This window comes from Suncus etruscus, chromosome 6, assembly GCF_024139225.1.
Source record: "Suncus etruscus isolate mSunEtr1 chromosome 6, mSunEtr1.pri.cur, whole genome shotgun sequence".
In the NCBI taxonomy this organism is placed as follows: Eukaryota; Metazoa; Chordata; class Mammalia; order Eulipotyphla; family Soricidae; genus Suncus; species Suncus etruscus.
The window spans coordinates 47,977,347-48,000,936 of NC_064853.1; the positions used below are offsets into that span (position 1 = coordinate 47,977,347).

Sequence of the window (23,590 nt, forward strand, 5' to 3'; positions counted from 1 at the left end):
TCCCCCTTTTTCTGATAGGACTTTTCCCCAGTTCAGTGAAGATGTTTGGAGTTGACTAAGCCATTCTAAAAGGGCTAAGAGAAACCTCCTCATCCTCTTCAGCAGAACACAATGATATTTGGGACCATTGGCATAACTGATAGGTTCCTTAGGATCAGAGAATGCCTATTTAACAAAAAATACAAACTTAAATAATTTTTTGGTGAAAAAAGTATGATTAACATTTCTAAAATTGAAGTCTTGGAGTAACTTAAAACCTGTGTCCTTCCAGCTGTAACTTTTCAGCTGATAGCCTGAGCAATGTGTAACTTATTGGAAGACTAAAGCATTTGCAATTACATAGGAATGGACAAAGTTAGAACAACCCACAATTGTTTGTGACTTTTGTCTGTGGTGTCCAAATTCCTGTCTTTGCTTGATAAGAATTGTGGTTCCCCCCCCCCTTTTCTTTTTTTTTGAAAGGGAGAAGTAGTTGTAGTTCTTCATTTTTTCTAAATTTATTAGGGTAAACATGACCCAGAAGATGTGTTTCGGAAAGGGCAATAGTAAAGAAGCATTGAAGTTTTTTCCTTTGGATAGAAAAATGTGCATTTATTAGGTTCCAATTTTTGCTCTTTCACATAGGCATAGAAGAGGTGACATAGGGGAGAAGGACTAGAGGAGACATATTGGAGTGATTTCTTTTTTTTTTTTTTTTTTAAGAATATCACATAGGGGATTTTTTTCAATTTGTCATAGATTCATTCTTCTGAATTCCTTCATCCTCTTCATTCTCATACTGGAATTATTGAAAGATGCTCTTTGTTTTTAATAGAGCAAGGTAGGCAGGGTATCTGCAGATAGAATTCAGAAATGTGTTTTTGGATAATGTTTGGGAGGCTTATTCTCAGGTCACACTGTATACATATATGTAGGCATATTGGCACTTTAGTGCACATACAGGCATGTGTATATTTTATACCCATCCCTGCTTTGATATATGACTCAAAGGGAAAGTGGGTTTTGGGGGAAGAAGTGATAAGTTTGTGGTTAGTTATAAACCAGATCAAAAAAGGATATTGAAATTTAAAAAAATACTCTGATATTTTCCAGGAATCCTTTACTTTGCTAAAGGGACTAAAATTTAATTCAGACGGTTTAGAGGTTTCGATGTTTAAAAATAAAATTTGAAAAAAAAAATAAAATAAAATAAAATTTGGCAGCCGACCCAGGACCTAAGGTGGTTGGTTTGAATCCTGGCATCCCATATGGTCCCCCGTGCCTGCCAGGAGCTATTTCTGAGCAGATAGCCAGGAGTAACTCCTGAGCACTGCTGGTGTGGCCCAAAACCAAAAAAAAAAAAAGAAATGGAAATAGAATTTGGGGGCTGGAGCGGTGGTGCAGAATGGTAAAGTGTCTACCTTGCCGGTGCTAGCTTAGGACAGACCGTGGTTCAATCCCCCGGCATCCTATATGGTCCCCCAAGCCAGGAGTGATTTCTGAGCGCATAGCCAGGAGTAACCCCTGAGTGTCATCGGGTGTGGCCCCCAAAAAAAACCATCAAAAATAAAATTTGTACCCATGCAATAGTTTTGCTTTTGGATGATAAAATTAAATTTATCCCTATCTATATGTCACAGTTGTATATACCTCTGTGCTGCCATATTTATTTAAATTCCTCCTATGTTAAACCAGAGATGGACTTATAGTACATTATATATCCTACTTAAAGAAACAGAAATAAGCAGTATGGTTCCTTTCACAGATTAAGAGCTAGAGAAATCAAGTATTTAAATATGTTTTTCCAAGTTGTTTAATAGCAGAACCAAATCGAACCCAGGTCATTACTTTTTGCTTTGTTAGCAGTCTTAGTTGTAAGGTTGAGCTCTGGAGTCAGGCCATAGGCTTTGAATGTCATCTCTGCTCTTTTTTATGCAAGTTATTTAACTACATTTCTTGGTTTCCTCAAATTTTAAAATAAGAAAAATGAATATTCAATAAGAAAGCAATGTCTAATATATACTTAATGAATTGCTTAAAGTATCATTGTTATATAGACTTCCTGACTTATTTGGAGAACTATTTGCTCTATTTACTGCTTGAAATAATATTCTTTTAGTAAAGCAGATATAAATAAATTTTAAAATGGTCAAAGCAGCCACACTGATCTGCTCTTTGCTCTCAAAACAGAAGTTTCCATCAAGTAGGGTTTGTTGAGCTGGAGATTAATCTTTCAAACCCACCCACAGGTAGTAGTGACAGTCAGATACCTCATTTAGTCGTTGGTCTGGACTTTTACACAAAACAATTCAAATAGATTCTACGACTTTTCACAAATTAAAAGCAAGTTTTTTAATGCTTGAGAAATTTATCTCATGTTAGCTGTTTGAATAAGGGACTGTCTTTGGATGTCCCATAAATGTGGCTACTAAAGTGATCTGTTTGTTGAGACCTTTTAGAATATTGAGGAAGTACTATAAGGGAATTCTCTCTATCTTTTGATCCTTACAATTCAGGAATGGATTTTACTGGCAAGGTATGCCTTGCTTCAGCCTGCAAGGAAACATTCATCTACCTGAGCATTATTTTTGTGTTAAATACTTTTGCCTCTACTTAAAAGACTGCCATTAGTTGACCTCAAAAGGTCTGTGAGTTCTGCATATAAGCCTTGCAACAGAATGAATCTGATTCAGGGTGATCTTTGAGTCTGAGAGAATGGATTACCACATAGCATTCACATAACATCATTTATCATTAGTAAAAAGTTGGGGGCTGGAGGGATAGTACAATAGGTAGGGCACTTGCCTTGTATATGGCTAACGAGATATGCCTCCAGGCACCTCATATGGTAGGTACCTCAAGCTCCTTCAGGAGTGATCCCTGTGGAAAACTAAACAAAAAATATCTTTGGCTTTATATTTTATATGATTTCCAGTGCTTAGGTTCTTAAATTCTCTGGTCCCTCAAGTGAATGATTGTAAACTCTAATTATTTTAAAGAAAACTGATGTGACTGTGATTTGTGTATAGTCTTTAGGAATCATGACTCCCTTCTGTCTTGACATCCCACTAGATGAGTTGGGGGTCATTGAATGGTGCCAAAGCAATGCATAACTCTCAGAGGGAAGTAGAGCCCACTAGGAAGCTTCTTTTTTCCCTCTTCTTGGCATCAAGCTCTCCCATGAGGTCAAGAGCAGTAACACTCAGGGCAAAACAGGCCCCAAATCCATTAACAACTAAATTGTCAGGAATTTTTTTTCTTGAAAAAAATTTTTTTCTGACGATTAATTTAGAAAAGAAAGCATGAAGTAGATTTATTTTTGTTTTATTTTTAGGCCACATCCAGTGGCGCTCAGTGGTTACTCCTGGCTTTATGCTCAGAAATCGCTCCTGGCAGGCACAGGGGACCATATAGGTTCCGGGATTCGAACCACCATTGGTCCTGGATTGGCCGCTTGCAAGGCAAACACCCTACCACTATGCTATCTCTCCAGCCACATAGATTAATTTTTTTTTTTTTTTTTTTTGGTTCACACTCAGCAGCGTTCAGGGGTTACTCCTGGCTCTATGCTCAGAAATCGCACCTGGCAAACTCTGGGCACCATATGGGATGCCAGGATTTGAACCATCATCCTTCTGCATGCAAGGCAAACGCCCTACTTCCATGCTATCTCTCTGGCCCTATAGATTTACTTTTTAATTGAATTTTGTCTCTAGAAATGATAGTATAGTTTTCCTGATGACTGAACCACTCTAGGAAAAAGGTGTCTGCATTATCTTTGAGAGATTTTTCAGTACTAAAACACTTTTTTTTTAATATATTCAATAGTTTGGATTTGAATTTTAAACTACTTTGTAGTTCCAGTCTTGGGAAGTGCAAAATCATTGTTAAAGACTTCATGGCCCATTCATTTAGCCAGGTGGTATCTGAATTGTATTGTATCTCCCATCAAACAACAAGGTGTCTGTTAGATGTTTTTAATGGAGTTCCTGTTTAGTGACCTCAAATTTGAATGCTAGTCATAGACATTTCAGCTTAAAGAAACCTCCAAAGTTGCTAGCTGTACTCTGTCATTCTATTTGAAGAAAGTTTTTGGTAAAGAAAGAATTCCATGTTGCTTAATGCAGCATTACATGCAAAATAAACTGGAAAAATACTTTGTAGGATTGAACAAACTTCTGGCAAACTTAATACCTGTTTTTAGTTAGTTCCAGCATGTTTTAAGCACAGGAGAGAGAACTCTATCTATTGTTAGTCTATGTACACAACTTTGTTCAAGTTTAAAAACAGTTCGTGTAACTTTGTTTTATTTAAAGTATGATCATTAAGATGATTTAGATTTTTATTAGCAGTGGTCACAAGGCTACACTTTCACAGCTGTGCTAGACCAAACTAAACTAAACTTTTATTGATAACATACTTTACAGGATATTTGTTTAACCTTGTTTATAAGTACCTTAGAAAGTTTGCACTTTAGTTTTATAAGCTTTTTTCTTTAACGTTCACTAATAGGATTAGGAGATGGGGTTCTTTCAAATATTGTTACTGTATCAAATGGCCAAGCCTCTTTGCTGGGAAATGACAAGTAGTACCTGCTGTGTAAAGAGTCTCTTACACCATTGCTCTTAGATTTTAGAGAGTTATAGTCTGCCTAAAACCTCATGGAAATAAATCTGGAACATCATAATGGGAAAGTGAATAGCTCCTTTTCCCCCCCCCCCCCCACTATTTCTAGAACTATGCACTGTGACTAATTGGTTTAGGTAGAAGAACAGGAAGTTTTAAAAAATCCTTTTCTCTAGACTTAAGGAATTTTGTTATTATTTTGATATACCAAACAGTTTAGCAGGTATGACACTTAATTGTTCTAATAAGACATTACTTTATAGCATAAGGTTTAAACAAATGAGTTTTTCATATGATTTGAAAGAGAAAATGTTCAGTTTTGTAGAATTCTGTATTTTGATACCTTATACCAAAAACATTCCTATAGAGAGAGGTCTTTGCAGTTGCCACCAACTACTTGGGGAACAAAGTAGTGGTTTCTGTCAGTTACCAGCCTCCAACTAGAAAGGCAGGAATTTACTTTGAGAAGTTTCCCTTTTGACACAAAACAAAGTGGTTTGAGTTAAAGGGAAGAGAAAACTGATACTTAGTTTGCAAACCCACCAAGTAACAACCTTTGTTAGGATTGAACCTCATTGTTTCTCTTAATATTAGTGAAGCTGGACTTCAAGTAGTGCCAACTAGGGTTTGTTTCCCTTTTTCTAGATATGGTTTTGTGGAGTTCGATGATCTGCGTGATGCAGATGATGCTGTTTATGAACTGAATGGCAAAGATCTTTGTGGTGAGCGAGTAATTGTTGAGCATGCCCGCGGCCCACGTCGAGATGGCAGTTACGGTTCTGGACGCAGTAAGCATTTAAAGGGCATTTGTATCTCTGACATGCCTTTGTTCTTAAATGTTAATTTTAATGATAAATGTTATGGTGAAATGTATTGATATTTCAACCACTTTATAAAGTATGTGTCTTTTTAAAATGTAAAATTGCAAAGAAATATCTGATATTTAATTTTAATAGTATAAATTTCTTGTTTTAATACTATATAAATATGTTTAATGATGTGTTTGTGTTGTTTTCTTTTCTCTGTAATGCGATTGTTTAACATAGATTTAACAAAGACCTCAATGTTTTAATTAAGAGAATCCTTTGAGGCTAAGATGACTGCCTGTTCCATTTGCTGACCTTGGGTTACCTTTCCATGCGTGGCTCTTTGAACCATTGTGGCCCTTGGCTGACCAAAAACAGGAAGCCATGTGACGACCGCAACCTTTCCCCATTAGACCTGGGTGGTGAGGATCCCAAGGGTTAGACACAGATGAGATTAAACCGAAATTTTTTCGTATAAAATATTCACAAAAAACCTAAATCACTGTGAGTAACATCAGTAACTGATTTAGTAATTTGGTTATGTATTTTTAACTTGTTAAATTATCAGTAGCTTTTAATTTATGCATGTTGATCTTTAAAATATTAATGAATATGACATAGACATAAAACTTTGTAAATTAAATTTTTATGTTTAACTGGTTGCTTTTGTTAACATAGTCTATTATTGAGGGTGGGTATAGAATTTTTATGTAGTATTATTTGGGGTGGTGGTAGTTGTATATTTATAAGGGGAATATGTAGAATCATTTATTTTATTTTCCTCAGCTGAAATTGTCTTATTTATTTGAACCTTCCAAAGGTGGATATGGTTATAGAAGAAGTGGCCGAGATAAATATGGCCCACCTACCCGTACAGAATACAGACTTATTGTGGAGAATTTGTCAAGTCGATGCAGCTGGCAAGACCTAAAGGTTAGTATCCTATTGACTTTATGTCATATGATTGAATGGGACTTAAGGTGAAAGAGGAGGCGACTCTACAAATCCAGATACACATAGAATGTATTGGTGTTATATGTTTGAAAGCTTGTCCAAAGCATTTGGAAACTCTTCAATTAAAGATCTAAAAAAAAAGATCTCATAGAATATAAGATACTTCACTACTTCTATACCTATTGGACCAGTATACCTTTTTTGTTTGATTGATTTTGAGCCATACCCAGTCAGCATGTACTCCTGGCTCTGAGCTCAGGGATCATTCATGGCAGGCCTGGGAGACCAGATATGATGCCAGGGATCAAACCCACATTCAAGGCAAACAACTTACCCACTGTACCATCTCTTTGTCACCCGAGACCAGCATATTTTGACAATATAATGTTTTTGTGTGCGTAGAGAATGTTATAGAGATGGCATTCAAGTTTCTTACCAGTAAACAAAATGTTTGTATCATCACCACTTCTTGTATCACACAAGTTCATGTGGTTTATTTTTTGTTTGTTTCATTTTTGCATGTGTGGGAGTACCAAGCTATACCAGGCTGTGCTCAGGATTACTCTGTGCTGTTCAGGAGACCATATACACTTATGCACTGCCAGAGAGCATGCTTGAACTCCACATTCATTCCATTACCACCTAGTGCCTTTCTCACCTCCAATTCCTAGCATTGCTTCGAGCAAGCACCAAGTATTAGCAGCTCTTGAGTCCCGGTGAGAAGTTCTTGGAAAAGTAAAATGAAGGGCCAGAGCAATGGCACAGCAGTAGGTTGTTTGCCTTGCACACATTAACCTAGGGTGGACATAGACCACTAAGGACCTCCTGGTGTGGCCCAAAAGACAAAAATTTAAAAAATAAAAGATGAACAATTCTGTTTATATAGCTTTTGTGTCTTTAATTTATTTTAAAACGGAAAGAAAACAACAGTTTGAAATAAAACTGTTACTAATTTAATAAAATCCTATATACTTAACAGTTTCTATACAATTTTTCTTTTTATTTTTTTAAATTTTGGTCTATATGTGGTGGTGCTTGTGTTATTTTGGCTCTGCACTCAGAAATCACTCCTGGGGGTCCAGGGGGACTATATGGGATGCCAGGGATCGAACCTGGGTCGGTCATGTGCAGGACAAAATGAACTGTGCTATTGTTCCAGCCCCTCTATACAAGTTTTCATATAGGATTTACAATAAAGAATAAAATACCTAACTTAAATGTAATGGCATAAGCTTTTAAAAGTTTTGTATCAGAGCAATAGTGCAGTGGTAGGGTGTTTGTCTTGCACATGACTGACCCAGGATAGACCTGGTTCGATCCCCGACGTCCCATGTGGTCCCCTGAGCCAGGAGCGATTTCTGAGCACATAGCTAGGATTACCCTGAGCATCACCAGCTGTGGACCCCCCCAAAAAAAAATCTAAATATATAAAAGCTTTTGTATGCAAAATAGCTTGATAAAATTGGAAAATGATGATTAAAATGTTTTAAATTCACACATAGTTTTTGTTTTGTTTTGGTGATGCTCAGGGCTTACTACTATCTCTATGCTCAAGGATTACTACTGATGCAGGAAGCTATATTTAGTCCAGGTATTGTTAGAAAAACAATATAACAATTATTACATTTATCACCCATTTGATCTTAGTAAAATGGTGGGTAGACTTAAAAATTTATTTAAGAATGTGGGACCAGGGGCCGGAGAGATAGCATGAAGGTAGGGCATTTGCCTTACATGCAGAAGGATGGTGGTTCAAATCCCGGCATCCCATATGGTCTCCCAAGCCTGTCAGGAGTGATTTCTAAGCATAGAGAAAGGCGTAACCCCTGAGCACTATCGGGTGTGAACCCTGCCAAAAAAAAATAAGAATGTGGGGCCAGAGCAGTAGCACAGTGAGTAGGGTGTTTGCCTTACACACACTTGACCCGGATTCGATCCATGGCTTCCCAAATGGTCCCCAAGCCTGTCAGGAGTGATTTCTGAGCACAGAGTCAGTACTAACCCCTGAGTACCCAAACCCCACCCCCCCCCAAAAAAAAAGTGTATTTAAGAAAGAACCTCATTCTGAGGAAAGTCATTTTTTCTAAAAGAAAGGAAACTTCATTAGTATGATAGTATTAGATATTTTAAAAATATGACATATTTGGATAATTTTTTTCCATAGGACTATATGCGTCAGGCAGGAGAAGTGACCTATGCAGATGCTCACAAGGGACGCAAAAATGAAGGGGTGATTGAATTTGTGTCTTACTCTGATATGAAAAGAGCTTTGGAAAAGTTAGATGGAACTGAAGTCAACGGCAGAAAAATCAGACTAGTGGAAGACAAGCCGGGTTCTAGACGCCGTCGGTCCTATTCCCGGAGCCGGAGTCATTCTAGGTACTATCTGATGTCTTTATGCTAGAACTCAGTGAATGTTCACTAATAAGCCGATGGGTTCATGGGTAATCCATTTTTCTTCTCCTGACTTATTCTTATTTGTAAAACTTTGTGTCATGAGTACTAATGGAAGTGAAATGTTTTCTCTAAGGAAGTCTTTAGTGACCTTTATTCACATTTCTTCTGGGGTTTTTTTCTGGGGGTGTCTTAAGTTGAGGAGGCTTTAAAATATGCTATAGGTCTTTGGCTACTCCTCAAGCTACTCATCAGTCAATGCCTTGTCTTGTTTGCTGCTTTGCAAATGGACTAGGTTCTGTGAACAAAACATGATTGGTGCCCTCCTGAAATTTTAATTTAGTAGAGAAGATGTGCATTAAGCAAATTATTACCCTTCTGATAAGTATATCAGGGGAATTGTACCCAGCAGAGATAATCTGGAGGGCAGGCAAAAGCTTTTTAAGGCCGAGAGAAACTGAGCTCTAAAGTACCCATTGGAGTTAATGGGCAGAAAGAAGGGGTAAGTTCGTTTGTAGCACAAAGAACAGAAGAGGGGTATATGTTTGTTTTTTAAACCCTGGGTAAGAGGAGGCCAGAGTAATGATACAGCAAGTAGGGTGCTCACCTTGCACACAGCTGACTGTGTTTTATCTCCAACATCGCATTTGGTCAGCCGAACACAGCCAAAATGCTTGCAGAGTGAAGAACCAAGAGTAACCCCCAAGCATCACTAGGTGTGACCCAAAAACAACAACAATATTGAAAAAAAAAACCTGGGTAAGAGAGTTTCCAGAGTAGGGAGGCAAATAGGGTGTTGAGGAGCTCGAGATAAAAGAGAGAAGGGCCATAGCCTGCTAAGCCACAAATTAGATTGATTTAAGTGTAGTTGGAAGTCATTGAAGACCTCTAAGCATTAGTGGTTTTGCTGTTTTGTATTTGGGGGGTTTTGTATTTCTATATCAGACCTAGAACCTCCCAGCATGCAGACATTATTAATTTTTATAATAATTTTCTTTAATTTTATTAATTGAATATTTATAAAATAACAGTTACAGAGTTGTTCATGGTTGAGTTTTGGTCATGCAGTGTTCCAACACCAATTCCATTACCAGTGCAGTTTCCTGCCACCAGTATCTACACCTATATAGTCCCCCACCCTCCAAACCACACATACAGACACACCTGCCTCTATGGCAGCATTTTTTCTGTTCTCTCTCTCTCGTTTTTCTTTTAGGCACTGTGGTTTGCAATACTGTTACTGAAAGGATTATGCTCATAGCTCCTTTCAGAATCCAATTCTCTTTTTCTTTTTTTTTTTTTTTAAGTTTTTGGACCACACCCAGTAATGCTCAGGGGTTTACTCCTGGCTAGGCGCCCAGAAATCACTCCTGGTAGAGAGTGATGATGGGTTAAAGGATAGGGCATCTGCCTTGTACGAGGTTGACCCAAAACAGACAGTGGTTCAAATCCCGACCTCCCACATGGTCCCCCGAGCCTGCCAGTAGCGACTTCTGGTTGCAAAACCAGGAGGAACCCCTGAGCACCGCCTGGTGTGACCCCCTAAACAAACAAACAAAAAAAGACAAAAAAATATTCTTTCTTTAAGATAAGATGTTTGTCTTACATGCAGAAGGACGGTGGTTTGAATTCCGGCATCCCAGTATAGTCCCCCGAGCCTGCCAGGAGCGATTTCTGAGTGTAGAGCCAGGAGTCACCCCTGAGCGCTGCCAGGTGTGACCCAAAAACCAAAAAAAAAAAAAGAAATCACTCCTGGCTTGGGGGACCATATGGGATGCCGGGAGATGGAACCACAGGCTGTCCTAGGCTGCACGAGCAAGGTATATACTTTATGCCTTACACCCTGCACCACTGCTCCAGCCCCCAGCATCCAATTCTTGAAAAGCAAGTGATCATTTCTATCTATACCAGTGGTCAGCAACCTTTTTTTTCAACTGAGCCAAATCTCGCCAAAACCATGATTGAAATTTATTTTGAGAGCCATACAGGGCGCGCACTGACAGAGGCTAGGATCCTGACTCCTGGAGAGGACGCCCAGCACACAGAAGAGCCAAATTAAAAGTGTAAAGAGCCACATGTGGCTTTCGAGCCGCAGGTTGCCGACCACTGATCTATACTATCATTGTCATAGTAGTCCCTTCTCTGTTCTAACTACACAACTCCTCACATACACACCACACATATGCGTGCTTGTACACATCCTCTTCTTTGTGGCAAGCTTCCTCCTGTAGACCAATTCTTCTGTATGGCCCTCATTTCTGTTGTCATTAGGTATTATTACCACACTGAGTTTATTTTTTATATCACAAAAATGAGTGTAATCATTCTATGTTCCTTTCCCTCTACTTCATTTCACTCAGCTGATGCTCCCCATGTTTATCCATGTATAAGCAAAGTTCATGACTTTTTTTTCCTAATAGCTACATAGTATTCCATCGTATAGGTGTACCATATGATCACTGGGAGCCTTTTATTCTGTGTCTTCAGTACTTTTAATTTTTATAAGAATAAATAATGAGGGGCCTGAGAGATAGTATGGAGGTAGGGCATTTGCCTTGCATGCAGAAGGATGGTGGTTCAAATCCTGGCATCCCATATGGTCCCCTGAGCCTTCCAGGAGCAATTTTTGAGCAGAGAGCCAGGAGGAACCCCTGAATGCTGCTGGGTGTGATCCAAAAACTAAAAAAACAAACAAACAAAATAATAAATAATGAAAGGCCAGAGCAATAGCACAGCAGAGAGGACGTTTGCCTTGCACAAGGCCAACTCGGGTTCCATCCCTAGCATCTCATGTGGTCCACTGAACCTAACTGGAGTAATTTCTGAGCAGAGAGCCAGGAATAACCTCTGAGTGCAGCCATGTTTGCCTCCCCCCTCAAAAAATAAACACCAATAATAATTCATGAGCAGCTGTAGACCCTCTTAACTGTCACATTTGTTGATAAATGTCTGGAACCCCTCCCTTCTGGTGCCCCCTCTACTGAGCTTCAACCCTTGCCCTCTCTCTTTTTCTTTTTCTTTTTCTTGGCTTTCCACCTTCAGCATGTATCTAAGAGAAAATAACCATGCTTTATAGCCTAAAAACCATATTGAGGGGGCCGGGTAGGTGGCGCTGGAGGTAAGGTGTCTGCCTTGCAAGCGCTAGCCAAGGAAGGACCTCGGTTCGATCCCCCGGCGTCCCATATGGTCCCCCCAAGCCAGGGGCGATTTCTGAGCACATAGCCAGGAGTAACCCCTGAGCATCAAACGGGTGTGGCCCAAAAACCAAAAAAAAAAAAGAACCATATTGAGGAGCCAGATATAGTACAGCAGTTAGGATACTTGCCCTGTACACAGCTAACCAGGATTCAATCCCCAGCATCCCATATGGTCACCAACAGGAGTGATCCCTGAGTACCAAGTTAGGAGTAACCCCTGTGCCTTTGCTAAGTATATTCCAGAAACAAAAACTAGGGGCCGGAGCGATAGCGCAGTGGTAGGGCTTGCCTTGCATGTGGCTGAACCAGGACGGACCTCAGTTCAATCCCTGGCGTCCCATATGGTCCCCCAAGCCAGGGTTGATTTCTGAGCGCATAGCCAGGAGTAACCCCTGAGCGTCAAACGGGTGTGGCCCAAAAACCAAAAAAAAAAAAATTGTCAAAAACAAACTATAGTGATTGGATACAGACATCTGATGGCAAGGCCATACTCTGATGATATTCTCAGCTGTTGATCTGTATTGCTGCATTTTTCCTGTTTAGGATCAAATCTCAGCCTGCTTTGCAAGGGTCATTATTAGATCTTTTCAGACTAGAAAAGACTTTATCTCATCTCCCCATAATAGTAATTTTTATTAGTGGTTGGTCTTTTTTTTGGGGGTGTGGGGGTTGGGTTATGAGTCATACCCAGCGGTGCTCAGGAGTCACTCCAGGCAGGTTTGGGAGACCATATGGGATGCCGGGATTCAAACCGGGTTCTGATCTGTGTTGGCCACATGCAAGGCATAAGCCTTACCACTGTGCTATCACTCCAGCCCCTTGTTGGTCTTTTTTCATCTTTTTTCTTTGTTTTTGGGGGGCCATACCCAGCATCACTCAGGTTACTCCTGGCTCTGCGCTTAGAAATTGATCCTGGCAGGCTCAGGGGACCATATGGGATGCCAGGGATCGAACCTGGGTCCATCCCAGTCTGCAGCATGCAAGGCAAACACCTTACCACCGTACTATCACTCCAGCCCCCAGTCCTTTTTAATCTTACTCCATTTATGAATTTATGTTTCCTCTTGAGCTTTATTCCCCTAAACTTTTTGTAAACTAGAAGTTAGATGTCTAGAGAGTTTGATTAAGTACAGTGCAAGAGTGCTTACAAATGATCCAGAATCTTCTAATGTTACCTTCTTTCTATCTGGATTTAATCACTTTCACCCAGAAGCCCTCTAAATGGTAGATTACATGGCTCATGTGAATTTGATCTCCACGCCACATGTTCCTTGAGCACCACTGAAGGTCTGTATTTAAAAAGAGAAAGCTTTGTTTGTAATCATGGTGTTTAAACAAAGATATTATTTAAAAAGGGAGAGAGAAAGCTCTGTGTTGAGGACAGCTAGTTAGGGGTAGTTTTATGATACAGGGAAAGAGATAGTGTGGCTCACTTTGGGGGCAGCAGCAAAGGGGCCATAATCTGGGAAGAAGAGAATTATCAGTACATAGGAGAGAATCAAGGATGGATCTGTTTCTGGTGGCATAGTTGACCTGTTTAGCTAGCTTTTTGTCAGCAATTATCATACACGAAAAATATTTTCTCCCTCTAGGTCTCGATCTCGAAGTAGGCATTCTCGTAAGAGCAGAAGCCGAAGTGGCAGCAGCAAGAGCAGTCGTTCCAAGAGTAGATCCCGGTCCAGGTGCGTCATCTTGCCACAAGGGGAGGTCAGCAGGGACACTTTGATTTTAATCAGGCCCCCAATCTCCTCTTACTCTGTTTTTCATGCCGTGAGAAGATGAAATTTAATCCAATTGGCTTTGATGTAACCGTGTCTCCTCAGGTCTTCCCGGAGCAAGAGCCGTAGCCGCAGCCCAAGCCGCAGCCGAAGCAAGAAGGAAAAAAGCAGGAGCCCCAGCAAGGGCAAGAGCCGCAGCCGCAGTCACAGTGCAGACAAGCACCACAGCAAGAGTAAAGGCCAGGCTGAAGAGAAGATTCAGAACAGTGATAATATCAGGAAAAACAATCGGAGTCCCAGTAGACAAAAAAGCAAGAGTAAAAGCAAAAGCAGGAGCCCAGAAAGGAGAATGGAGTTGGAGAAGCGAGGGAGCAGGAGCAGGAGCCAGGAGAAGAGTCGGAGTGAGGAGAAGGGCCCCCGCAAGAGCAGAAGCAGGAGCAAAGGAGGAAGTAGGAGTAGGAGTCGTAGCAAAAGCAGGGACAAGAGGAAAGGAAGGAAGCGAAGCCACGAGGAAAGCCGCAGCCGAAGCCGCAGCCACAGCAAGAGCGAGAGGAGCAGAAAACGCAGCAGCAAGCGAGATAGCAAGTCAGGTGGTAGCAGCAGCAGCAAGAAAAGGAAGAAGGAAGACACAGATCGCTCCCAGTCCAGATCCCGGTCCCGCTCAGTGTCAAAGGAGCCGGACCGTGTCAAGGTAGAGTCCGGCCCGAGGGAAGGTCAGGGCGAAAGTGAGAATACTGGCACTGCTGGCACTAATCAGGAGACCCGGTCCAGGTCAAGGTCCAATTCCAAATCAAAACCCAACCCTCCCTCAGAATCACGCTCCAGATCAAAGTCGGCTTCAAAAACCCAATCTCAGTCCAAGTCTAGATCCAGGTCTGCATCCAGATCCCCCTCCCGATCTAGATCCAGGTCCCACTCGAGGTCCTAACTGACTACAACCACAGTGGGAACAACTCGAGAAGTCTTTTGTACATGTTTGGTAGCCGTAGCACAAGTGATTGAAGTATGTCACTGCTGTACATTTTTAATTCCCCTAATGGTGTGTCTACAACTGTTAAAATCTAAGTGCTTCCTCTTCGTCAAGCTTCCTGGCACCAGGCCTGCCTGCTCGACTGAAAACCCCCTTTACTCATGGCCCACAGTAGAATATCCAAAATGCCTGGTCTTTCAAACCTGGCGTCCTACAGGGAGCTCAAGTCCTGGACAGCTTTAAGGCTGGAATGGTGACATAGGTAGGTATGGTGAGTTAAACCATTTTTGCCCTTGAATTGATGTATGCCATTTAGTAAAAGTGCTAAGTCTTAAATTTCCAATCCGTTTGGTTTCATATTTTGGAACCTAACAAAGTTGTGAATAGCACAGTCTAGGAAAAATTATACCGGCAGTAACTCTTAGGAAATAAACTGTAGAATTCCATATTCTGGTATTGTGATTATATTGTTTTATATTAAAAAAGAAAAGGTTTTTTATTTTTATTTTTTCCCGTCTTGCAAAGTATAGTGACCCCTGTTTCCATTAAATTTGAATAAAGACTATTTTTGCTTGACAAGATTTCACGGTGCTTGAATTGAAATTGCATTTCCTGACCTATCTTGACCATCTCTTCTTAACCTAAAAACTTTAGTATGTAATGACTGTTTTGTTCCCTAGGTTCACCCATGGGTAGAGAACAAACTCTTTCCTACAGGGTTTTTTCTCAACTGACAGAATAAAGGCAAGTTTCTCAGAAATTTACAATTTTGGCTCTTTTAAAAAGTTCTTGGGGCCAGTGTTGTGCTAAGCAGTAGAGCACATACCTTGCAGCTGTGAGGGCCAAAGAGAGAATAGGATAAGGTATTTTCCTTGCATACAGGGGTCCTGGGTTCAATTTTGGTGCCGAATAGCGTCACCCAAGCCCCCACCAGCAGTAATCTCTGAGCACAGAGCCTGTGCAAGCCCTGAGCACAACCAGTTGTGGCCCAAAATCAAAAAAGAAAAAAGAAAGGAAATTGTAGATTGTTGCCAAACTGATTATAATCTATCTCAAAGCCCTGTGGGTTTTTTGTTTTGTTTTGTTTTGGGGCCACAACAATAGTGCTCAGAGGTTACTCCTGAGCTCTGCACTCGGGAATTACTCTTGGTGAACTTAGGGGACCATGTGGGATGCTGGAGACCCTGGTCAGCCGCATGCAAAGATAGTGTCCTACCCTCTGTATTATGCCTCCAGCTCCCCAGTGAGCTTTTTAGTAAGCATAGCATTCTTCTTCCAGTGCCTTTGAACTTTTAGCCATACATCTGCATACCGTAGAATTTGTATTAATTGGGCCGGAGAGATAACATGGGGGTAGGGCGTTTGCCTTGCATGCAGAAGGACGGTGGTTTGAATCCCGGCATCCCATATGGTCCCCTGAGTCTGCCAGGAGCAATTTCTGAGTGTAGAGCCAGGAGTAACCCCTGAGCACTGCCAGGTGTGACCCTAAAACCAAAAAAATAAAAAGAGGAACTTGAGGGCAACTCTTGCCTTTTTGTTCAGAACACCATGTGGTACCAAGACTTGAACCCTATCCTACCACATGCAGAGCTTGTACTCAGCCAATTGAGTTGTCTCTCCAGACTTGAGTACAGTCTCTGTTTTGTTTTGAGGGCTGCATCCAGTGGCGCTCAGGAGTTACTCCTGGCTCTGCACTCAGAAGTCGCTCCTGGCAGGCTCAGATGACCATATGGGATGCCGAGGACCAAACCCGGGTCTGCCTTACCTGCTCTGGCCCCAGTCTTATTTTTTTGTTTAGATAAAGACAAAAATTCAGGATTAAAGTGATTTGCCTAATGTAGCACAACAGGTGGCAGAGTTGAGATTTATTTCTAGATTTCTCATATTTATAAAATTTTGTGTGTGTGTTTGTTTTTGTTTTTTGGGTTTTGGGTCACACCCGGCAGCACTCGGGTATCCTGGCTCTATGCTCAGAAATCGCTCCTGGCAGGCTCAGGAGACCATATGGGATGCCGGGATTCGAACCACTGACCTTTGCATGCAAGGCAAATAAATGCCTTACCTCCATGCTATCTCTCCAGCCCCTTTGGGAGGGGTTGCATATTTATAAAATTTTACCATTTTTGATACAAAAAGACATTTGTGCGCAGTTCCAACTTCTAGTATTTCAGCTTACATTCACTTACTAAGTTTTTTACAAAACAAGACGTTTTCCTTCTTAAAAAGACTTTGGAAAGTCATACTTTGCAGGAATAGGGTAATGGCACAGAGGGGAGAGCACTTTACTTGCACACGGTCATTGTGGGTTCAGTCCCTGGCTTCCCATATGGTCCCCGGAGCCCGCCAGGAGTAATTCCTGAGCACTGTTGGGAATGCACCTCCCCTCAGAAATAAGACATGCTTTGCATGTACCTGACCCATGTTTAATACTCAGCTCCCGCTGCTCCCTAATTAGTCTAAGACATGACCCTGGAGACTCCAGAGCACACCAGGCGTGGCCCTAGAGGTCTCTGAGGACTTTTGGAGTGACCTGGGTGATCCCTAATACCACTGGGGCCAATTAACACTGCCTAGAACCTCACATAGAACCCTTAATCTGATTGGCCAGGAGTGATCCCTAGAGTAACAGGGATGGAGTCAGGGAATTGTCCCATTTTTTTCTCTCCCTCACATCATAAAAGGTTTCACTTCCTACTACTATTAAAGAGTTTCATTAGAGGTTTTTTGTGTCAATACTCAGGAATGTGAACACATTTTAATTGATACACTTTATGATCAAGACTGAAAAGGCCAGCCTGTGAATTCTCATTTGTCAAGTTCTCAGGGTATCATTCCCATCTTAGATAACAAGTAGTGATGAAAGAAAGATGACTCATATCTTCAATGGAACTTGGCATTAGTTCCCCACAAAAAATTTACCAAAATAAACACTAAAACAAAAAGCAGTAAAACAAAGGTCATCTATAGCTTACCACTTTGATTGTTCAAAATTCACAGTTGGTGGGCCGGAGAGCTAACACAGTGGTAAAGTGTTTGCCTTGTACGCTCCCAGCCCGGCACAGACCTGGGTTTGATTCCCGGCATCCTCTATGGTCCCACGAGCCTGCCGGGAGCAATTTCTGAGCACAGAGCCAGGAGTAACCCTGATCACCATTGGATGTGGCCCAAAAACAAAACAAAACAAAACTTTCCACAGTTGGCTTTCAATATTTTACCTTTCTTCCCATCTCTACCCAATGTTGGAGGGCTAAAAAGATAATATAGAAGTTAAAGCATTGCTATTTCAGTCCCTGGTACCATATATCCCAAGTACCATCAGGAGTAACCCCTGTACTCAGCCAGAAGTAAGCCCTGAGCTTACTTCGAGTCTGACCCCAAAATAAATAGACTGACAACTGTGAAATTAAAGTATTATTTTGTATATCAGATATCTAAACACAAGTAAAGACTAAATGGATTAAAAAACAAGACCCAACTACTATTTATGTTGCCTGTAAGAAACTCCATTTAGGGCCGGTGATGTGGCGCTAGAGGTTAAGGTGTCTGCCTTGCAAGCGCTAGCCAAGGAAGGACCGTGGTTTGATCCCTCGGCGTCCCATATGGTCCCCCCAAGCCAGGGGCAACCCCTAAGCATCAAACGAGTGTGCCCCCCCCCAAAAAAAAAGAAACTCCATTTAGGGGCTGAGGGATAGTAATAGGCACTTTTCCTTGCACACAGCCTAAGCAGGTTTGATCCCCAGCATCAAATATAGTCCACAGAGTCCAAAAAAGTAAGCACAATAGAAAAAAATTATCGTTTTAATTTTCAGTTCAAATATAGAGTAAACTGGAAACTCCCAATCAACTGGAACAGTTCTACTAATTTCAAGCAAAGCAGAATTTAGAGCAAGGGCAATAACTGGCAATAAATGTGGAGTGATTCTTGATAGAGTTAAAGTAGAAGTAAACCATGGGAAGATAGCATCTGGAAAGTTCCCAAAATACTTTACTATTAAACAGACTTCTATATAACAGTGGTCAAAAAAGTCTTAGAGAAGTATCTTAAACTAAATGAAAAGGCACCAAATGTTGTGAAATGCAGCAAAAGCTTGAACTATAAAGAACTAAAATCAATATGCTTCTAGCTTAGGAAATGGGTGGGCCAAATTAAATCCAAAGTAATGGTGAAGGGGGATGTTCTTTTTTATGACTAAAACCCAACTACAAATATGTTTGTAATCATGATGCTTAAAGATATTGTTCAAAATAAATCAAAAGTAAGCAGAAGAAAAATAACAAATTCAGCAGAGATCGATGAAATTGAACTGGAAGTCAAGAGATCAATAGAACCAAAAGCTGAGTTCTGGGAAAGCTTCATAAATGTCTGTAGAGTAACAGTCCTGAATGGGGCTTGATGATGGTGAGATGAATGGAGGGGACTTTCTCCTCCAGCCGGGGCCACACTTCAACTCCAGCCTCGGGTCTGAGGGAAAAGCAGCAGCGAGGAAATGATCCATTGACAGGTTTCCGGAGACATGAAGCTTTATTCAAGGCCCTAGCCACCTAGGCTAATCTTTTAAGCAAACTTCATAAGTAGCCCTGCACTTAAACTTGTCTCATAACTCTGTACTGCCAGCACTCCTGCTGCTTCTTCCTCCATCTCTCTTGCTGAATCCTTGAATCTGTCCCCTTCCTGCCCCTGAGGCAATTTTTTGTTACCTCCCAAAGACCCCTCCCAGAAGTGGGCAGGTCTTACCATTAGGTAAGGTTATGCAGAAGATGGGGTGGGGTGACAAATGTCTAGGAAAGTTAACCAATAAAAATAAAAGATTCAAATTACTTACACCTTGAGGCCAGAGAGATAGCACAGCTGTCTTTGCCTTGCGAGCAGCCGATCCAGGACCTAAGGTGGTTGGTTTGAATCCTGCATCCCATATGGTCCCCGTGCCTGCCAGGAGCTATTTCTGAGCAGACAGCCTGGAGTAACCCCTGAGCACCACTGGGTGTGGCCCAAAAAACAAACAAACAAACAAACAAAGATTACACCAGAAACTAAAGAGTCCACTACTGATCTCATGGAAATTAAGACAATAATAAAAGGATATAATGAACAACTTCACAAATTTGATCATCCAGAAAGTAGACCAGATCCTTAAAACAATACAGATACTCCTCACTTAACAACCAAGTTCTGTTTGGTCATTAAGCGAATACAAGTTCCATTTGGTCGTTACGTGAAGAACTGCATGTACTGTAAACAGTAGTACAGTATATGCATAGTACTTGACAATACAGTATTCTGAATAAGTAAAATAATGAGAGAGATCAAACTGAAAACTTCCACTTGTTTTAATTTGCAAACAGTACTGCAGTGTATTACAGAACATAAAGTTAGTAAAGTAGGTACATTAAAGCACCAAAAACCACAGTACTGTACTGTAGAGTGTACAAGATGGAAAAAGGATATTTAAAATAAAATAACGGTGAAGAGATGGTTGTAAGTGCAGGCGGTCTCTAAACAGGCTGTTAAGCGAGGGGTATCTATAACAAAATAGTTTCTCAATAGATTATTAAATTGAGTCAAGAACCTACAGAAATATAGTATTATTTGCCATATGAACAATTGAATTTGAAATAATACCATCTACATTAGTACCAAAAATACTAAGACAAAATATGTATGCAAAATCTACTGATAGAAACCATTTAAAGTTCAGAAAGATAATGCATTTACCTTGCATGAAGCTGACCTGGGTATATAGTCTTTTAAAACCCTCCAGGAATGATCCCTGAGCACAGAGACAGAAGTAAGCCCTAAAAAATCACATAACAAAAGAAATTGTAATTTAAGTTAAAGGACATTAACTATACAATGTAATGGCCATTTCCCTCTGTGCAAATGTAAGAGAATGGGGCCAGAGAGATACAGCAGGTAGGGCATTTGCTTTGCATGCAGCCAATCCACAACGAACAGTGGTTCAATCCTGGCATCCCTTATGGTCCCCAAGCCTGCCAGAGTCAGAGGCAAAAGTAACCCCTGAGCGTTGCTGAGGGCTCCTGAGCCCCACCCCCCAAAATCTAGACTGTGTTATATCACTGAAAATATTATACTGAGTGTCAATGTAAAGAAAATGGAAGGAAGATGACTCAATGGGCTCATAAGCATTGAGCCCTGTGTTTGATTCCCAGGACCACAAGGCCTCCCAAGCACTGGCCTATGAGCCTAGCACGGTAGATATCTTGGCTCCAAACTGCACCACATCTGACTCCAGGCACTGAACATAAGGCTCACACAGGCTCCATGAGCACTGCTTGGGAGACGCCAAAAAAGAATTTTGTTGTTGTTTGGGGGCCACACCCAATAGTGCTCAGGGACTATTCTTAACTTTGCACCCAGAAATTATTCCTGGCAGTACTCAGGGGACTATATGGGATGCCAGAGGTCGAACCCAGGTCCATTGCATGCAAGGCAAGTTCCCTACCCACTGTACTATTGACACAGCCCCAGAGAAGAAATATAAAAATAAAAAATGGCCACAGTAACTTACAAAATTGAAGAAAGTACTTTTCAAGTTTGTTCACCTGCACGGGATGGTCTCTCAAAAATCTCATTAGTGTTGTTCCCTGAGAACCCTCAAATGTGACCCAAATACTAAAACCAAACCCAAGAGTGAAAAAACATGACCGATGGGGCAATATTTGCAAAACGCATACTAAAGGACTCACCCAGAATAGACAAAGAACTAAGACTCAACACTAAAGAGGCTGTAGCACTGGCTCTAAGAACTGGGGCATGTACTCTGCATGCACAAGCCCCGAGTTCCATCCCCAACATTGTAAGGTCTCAGTACTGAACCATACAGGAGCCTTCACACACACACACTAGACAACAGGTCTTAAGAGACCAACCTAACGAAGATATACAGCTGAGAAATAGCATGTGAAGATGCTCAACATCATTAGAGATTTGAAAACTTTATAACCGAGATAAGGTACTTGCTTTGCATGCCACAGATTTGGGTTTGATCCCTAGTATTGTCTGTGGTCCCTAAGCACCATCAAGAGTGATTCCTGGGGCCGGGCGGTGGCGCTAGAGGTAAGGTGCCTGCCTTGTGTGCGCTAGCCTAGGACGGACCGCGGTTCTATCCCCCTGTGTCCCATATGATCCCCCAAGCCACGAGCGACTTCTGAGTGCATAGCCAGGAGTAACCCCTGAGCGTCACTGGGTGTGGCCCAAAAACCAAAAAAAAAAAAAAAGAGTGATTCCTGTGCTCGCTTCGGCAGCACATATACTAAAATTGCAACGATACAGAGATTAGCACAGCCCCTGCGCAAGGATGACACGCAAAGGATGACACGCAGATTAGTGAAGTGTTCCATATTAAAAAAAAAAAAAAAGTGATTCCTGTAGGGCCAGAGCGATAGCACTGTGGTAGGGCATTTGCCTTGTATGTGGCCGATCCAGAATGGATCTTTGTTCGATGCCCGGCGTCCCATATGATCCCTCGAGCTAGGAGCAATTTCTAACGCATAACCTGGAGTTACCCTTGAGCATCACAGAGTGTGGCCCAAAAAAGGGAAAAAAAAAGTGATCCCTAAGTGCAAAGCCAGGAATAAGTCCTGAGCATACAGGAGTGTGGCCCCAAATGATACAGAATAAAATAGTCAAAACAAATAAGAGAGCCAGAGATGTGGTTTTGTGGTACAGCACTTGCCTTATGTGTGTGACGCCCTGGCTTCAATTCTTGCACCCTTCTAGAAAGATGCAATGAACAGCAACTTGCATGCCTTCCTACTAAAATGACAGACATCCAAATATAGGATTTCATTAACAGTATTACCAAAAGTATTGGAGAGACTAGAGCAATAGGGCTTTCTCTTCAGGTGGGAAAGCAAAGTGCTCTGGCCCCTTTGGGAAACAGTGGCAGTTGTTACAGCATTAAATCTGTTCCTACCATTAGGCAGTTGTTCTCCTTACCCCATCTGCACATGAATACCATGCAGGTCTCTCATAATTGCAAACACTTGGAAGCAAGGAAACTGTCTTTCAAAAAAGTTGAGTGGAAGAACCAGAGAGATAACACAATGGTAGGGAGTTTGCCTTGCAGGCACAGACCCAGAACTGACGGTGGTTCAAATCCCAGCATCCCATATGGTCCCCTAAGCCAGCCTGGAGCGATTTCTGAGCACAGAGCCAGGAGTAACCTCTGAACACTGCCAGGTGTGACCCAGAAAAAAAAAGTGAGTGGATAAATAATACATACAATGGGATGTTTTCAGTGATAAGAAGCTCTCAGGCCGGGCCGGAGAGATAGCATGGAGGTAAAGCGTTTGCCTTTCATGCAGGAGGTCATCGGTTCGAATCCCGGCGTCCCATATGGTCCCCCGTGCCTGCCAGGAGCAATTTCTGAGCCTGGAGCCAGGAATAACCCCTGAGCACTGCCGGGTGTGACCCAAAAACCACAAAAAAAAAAAAAAAAAAAGAAGCTCTCAGGCCACTGAAGAGGAGGAGGAGGAGGAGGAGAAGAAGAAGAAGAAATGCAGTCGTGAAAGAAGTCCATCTGAAAGGCTATCCTATGAGACTCCAATTCTCTGACATTCTGGAAAGGCAAAACTAAGATGACAAGATCAGCAGAGGGCCAGAGCATTAGCACAGCGGTGAGGTGTTTGCCTTGCACGCAGCTGACCTGGTATGGACCAAGGTTCAATTCCCAGCATCCCAGGTCCTCTGAACCTGCCAGGAGTGGGGGGGTTTGGGTCAAACTCGGCAGCACTCAGGAGTTACTCCTGGCTCTACACTCAGAAATCGCTCCTGGAAGGCTCAGGGAACCATATGGGATGCCAAGAATCGAACTGGGGACTGTCCAGAGTTGGACGCATGCAAGGCAGATGCCCTACCACTGTGCTATTACTCCGGCCCCCAGGAGCAATTCCTTTTTTTCGAGGGGAGGTGGATTTTGGGTCGCA

At 41.7% G+C, this 23,590-nt stretch overlaps 1 protein-coding gene and 1 pseudogene across 4 annotated transcripts in view; both read left to right on the plus strand.

Moving 5' to 3' along the window:
- The window catches only part of SRSF4 (serine and arginine rich splicing factor 4), a 30,132-nt gene extending 14,909 nt beyond the window's left edge, over window positions 1-15,223 (plus strand). For all 4 annotated transcript variants that reach the window (XM_049774799.1, XM_049774797.1, XM_049774796.1 and 1 more), the window contains 5 exons: window positions 5,251-5,393; window positions 6,232-6,344; window positions 8,530-8,744; window positions 13,549-13,638; window positions 13,780-15,223. In XM_049774799.1, coding sequence (XP_049630756.1) covers window positions 5,251-5,393; window positions 6,232-6,344; window positions 8,530-8,744; window positions 13,549-13,638; window positions 13,780-14,602 — 1,384 coding nt within the window. In that variant the 3' untranslated portion in view covers window positions 14,603-15,223. The remainder of the gene's footprint in view (window positions 1-5,250; window positions 5,394-6,231; window positions 6,345-8,529; window positions 8,745-13,548; window positions 13,639-13,779) is intronic.
- Window positions 15,224-21,891: 6,668 nt separating this feature from the next.
- On the plus strand, window positions 21,892-21,991 carry LOC126012358 (uncharacterized; annotated as a pseudogene).
- The last annotated feature ends 1,599 nt before the right edge of the window (window positions 21,992-23,590 follow it).